The 2,913-nt window shown below is 41.8% G+C and overlaps 1 protein-coding gene across 1 annotated transcript; it reads right to left on the bottom strand.

Annotated features, from left to right (window-relative positions):
- Positions 1-1,763: 1,763 nt before the first annotated feature.
- Positions 1,764-2,609, bottom strand: Smp_170190 (hypothetical protein; the record flags this gene model as incomplete). Its single annotated transcript, XM_018789963.1, has 1 exon — positions 1,764-2,609. The coding sequence occupies one exon, from the start codon at positions 2,607-2,609 to the stop codon at positions 1,764-1,766; it is 846 nt and encodes a 281-aa protein (XP_018655354.1).
- Positions 2,610-2,913: the final 304 nt, after the last annotated feature.

Here is a 2,913-nt window from a genome sequence, read left to right as displayed (position 1 = left end):
GTCCTGACCTTTGACATGTCGGATATCGCTTGTGAACTGTGATATATAGTCAAGGTGTCGGACTTCTCGAGGTGAGTATTTATCAGCTCTCGCTTTTAGTGCATTCGTTAGTGGTTTGTGATCCGTAAAGACTATAAATTCCCTGCCTTCTAACATGTGTCGGAAGTGTTTAATGGTTAGGTAGATTGCAAGAAGTTCTCGCCCGAAGGTAGAATACCTTGTCTCTGCTGGAGCGAGTCTTTTTGAGAAGAAAGCAATTGGTTTCCAGGCGTTTTTAGCCAGTTGGTTAAGGGTACCGCCTACTGCTTTATCTGAAGCATCCACCATCAAAGCAAGTGGGGAAAGAGAATTCGGATACATCAACGTAATTGCTTGAGCTAATTTATCTTTAAGCTGTTTAATAGCTTCGACAGCGTCAGAAGACAGTTTGAATTCTTCCGGTTTTCCTTTTAGTGAATCTGTCAAAGGTTGCATTAATTGTGCACAACCTGGTATGAATCTGCGATAAAAGTTAATTAGACCTAGAAAACTTCCCAGTTGTGTTAGAGAACTAGGTATGGGGTATTGTTTAATGGTGTCTACTTCTTTTTTGATCGGTTTAATCCCTTCTGGGCTTATTGTGTGACCGAGAAATTCTAAAGTTTGAACACCGAAAACACACTTACTTTGATGTATGTTTATTCCATGTTCATCCAGTCTTTTTAACACTGTTTTTACATGCTGTTCGTGTGATTGCAAATCGGGGCTGGCAATTAACAAGTCGTCTATATACCCCTGCGCAAATGGCATATCTCGAAGTAGATTGTCTATGAATCTTTGAAATGTCTGTGCCGCATTTCTCAGGCCGAATGGCATGCGTACAAACTCGAATAAGCCAAAGGGTGTTGTAATAGCTGTCTTGGGGATATCTTCATCAGCCACTGGGATATTGTGATATGCCCTGACTAAGTCAATTTTAGTGAATATGTTCATACCCTGTAAAACGTTTGTGAAATCTTGGATATGCGGTATTGGGTACCTATCTGGTACGGTTTGACGGTTGAGGGCTCTGTAATCCCCGCACGGTCGCCAGTCACCTTCATTCCTCTTTGGGACCATATGCAAAGGGGATGCCCATTGACTATCAGAGGGACGGATAATACCCAGTTGTAGCATATAATCAAACTCGGCCCTAGCGATTTTGAGCTTATCTGGTGCTAGTCTCCCGGGTTTTGCAAAAACCGGTGCACCTTCGGTTTTGATAGTGTGACTTACTTTTAGTTTGTCTTTAGAAGACTGTGGGTTTGGTTTAGTTAAGTTTGGAAATTCCGCGAGTATATCTTGGAATTTCGCTGTTGTTACTGGAGGAGTTTGAATCAAGTTAAGAGAGCTGATGTGACTTTCTTTGCCTTTTGCGTAATACGAAGTTTCTTTTAGTGTTAATCGCCGTTTCTTGGTGTCAACTAGAAATTCGTATCTCTCTAGAAAGTCCATCCCCAGTATTGCCAGATCTAAGTCGGCTACCGTGAAAACCCAAGGGAATTGCCTCCTGAACCCCAAATCTAGGGTTAAGTTTTTCTGCCCAAATGTTGCAATTTTAGTTTTATTTGCAGCTTGAAGTGTAATTGATGATGTTTCTCGACTAATCTCAGTTTTATTTTGAGGGATGATGCTAAGAGCAGCGCCAGTATCCACCAAGAAATTCAAGCCAGAGTTTCTGTCTCTAACATAAAACAAGCGACTGTTTAGGCGCCCCTCCTCAGTCGTCGCGACCTGGGGAGGGGTTACTCGTTTCCCGCTGTCTTAGAATTATGCTTAGGCCAGGCGCATGGTTGCATGCACTTGGTTGAGTTGACACCAAACTTCCAGTGGTACCAACAAAACTGCCCAGGTTGTCTGGACATTTGTGACCTGTTTTGTGACTTGGATCGTGGTCGTTGTGGTGACCTGCTCCTGTTTCTATGACCCATTTGCATTCTGGTGACAGCCTCAGTGAGACTCTTAACACTCGTAATGAGTCCTTCTATGACGGGGTCTTTTGCTGATTCTACTTTTTGTGTGTGATTTATTGTGCCTGGTCCAGTTGGAGGACCTCTCTCCATTATTCTATCGGCTATACGCGCTAAATGAGATAATGAGGTTTCAGGATCTTGTGCATCCAAACAGTGTTGGACGTAGCATGGGAGAGCTTGTATCCATCCTTGTTTTAGGACTACTTCACCCACTGTGTTATCACCCATTAACCCTTGGAGGTGACGCAAAAACTGTGACGGCGACCGATCACCTAGTGTTTCACCTTGAAAAAGTCTTTGGATTCTTTGACTATCTGATAATGATAAACGGTTCATTATCTCTCGTCTTAAGATGGTGTATGGTTGTGGTGATGGTAGATCTAAAATCAAGTCACGGACTTCTTTGGCGACTGAAGGAGGAAGGATAGAACACAAGTCTCTATAGCGAATCCCTTCAGATTTGATATTGTGTCTCGTGAAATAATGCTCTAGTTGAGCAAACCACAACTCAGGATCACTACGATCAAATTCTGGAAGTCGGGATTTCGTAGTCATAACAGTGTCTATCTCCACTGGTGACAAATCCTCCAGATTATGCGTTTCTATTGAGTCTGACATGAGGTATGTGACAAATATAGCAATAAAGTTAGCACGAAAAATGGTTACTATAACACGAATAACTTAAGATAATATGGAGTAAACTAGTTATATACTCAACTTAGTTTACGGATAATCAGGTCTACTTTTACGATTAAGTAAAAAAAAAGTTAATAACAGAAATGAGGTTAAATTTGTTTTCAAAAAGGGCTCACCACTTTCGTGCCTTAAGGTAACCCTCGTGCTATTGATAGAAGAAACCAGAGAAGTAGTGAATAGGTCTTTATTTCGATCTTCGCGCAGTCACAGTGGAGCATGGGATTAT

The sequence above is a fragment of the Schistosoma mansoni genome, chromosome W (genome assembly GCF_000237925.1).
Source record: "Schistosoma mansoni strain Puerto Rico chromosome W, complete genome".
Classification (NCBI taxonomy): domain Eukaryota; kingdom Metazoa; phylum Platyhelminthes; class Trematoda; order Strigeidida; family Schistosomatidae; genus Schistosoma; species Schistosoma mansoni.
This window is presented reverse-complemented; position numbering and strand designations above follow the sequence as displayed.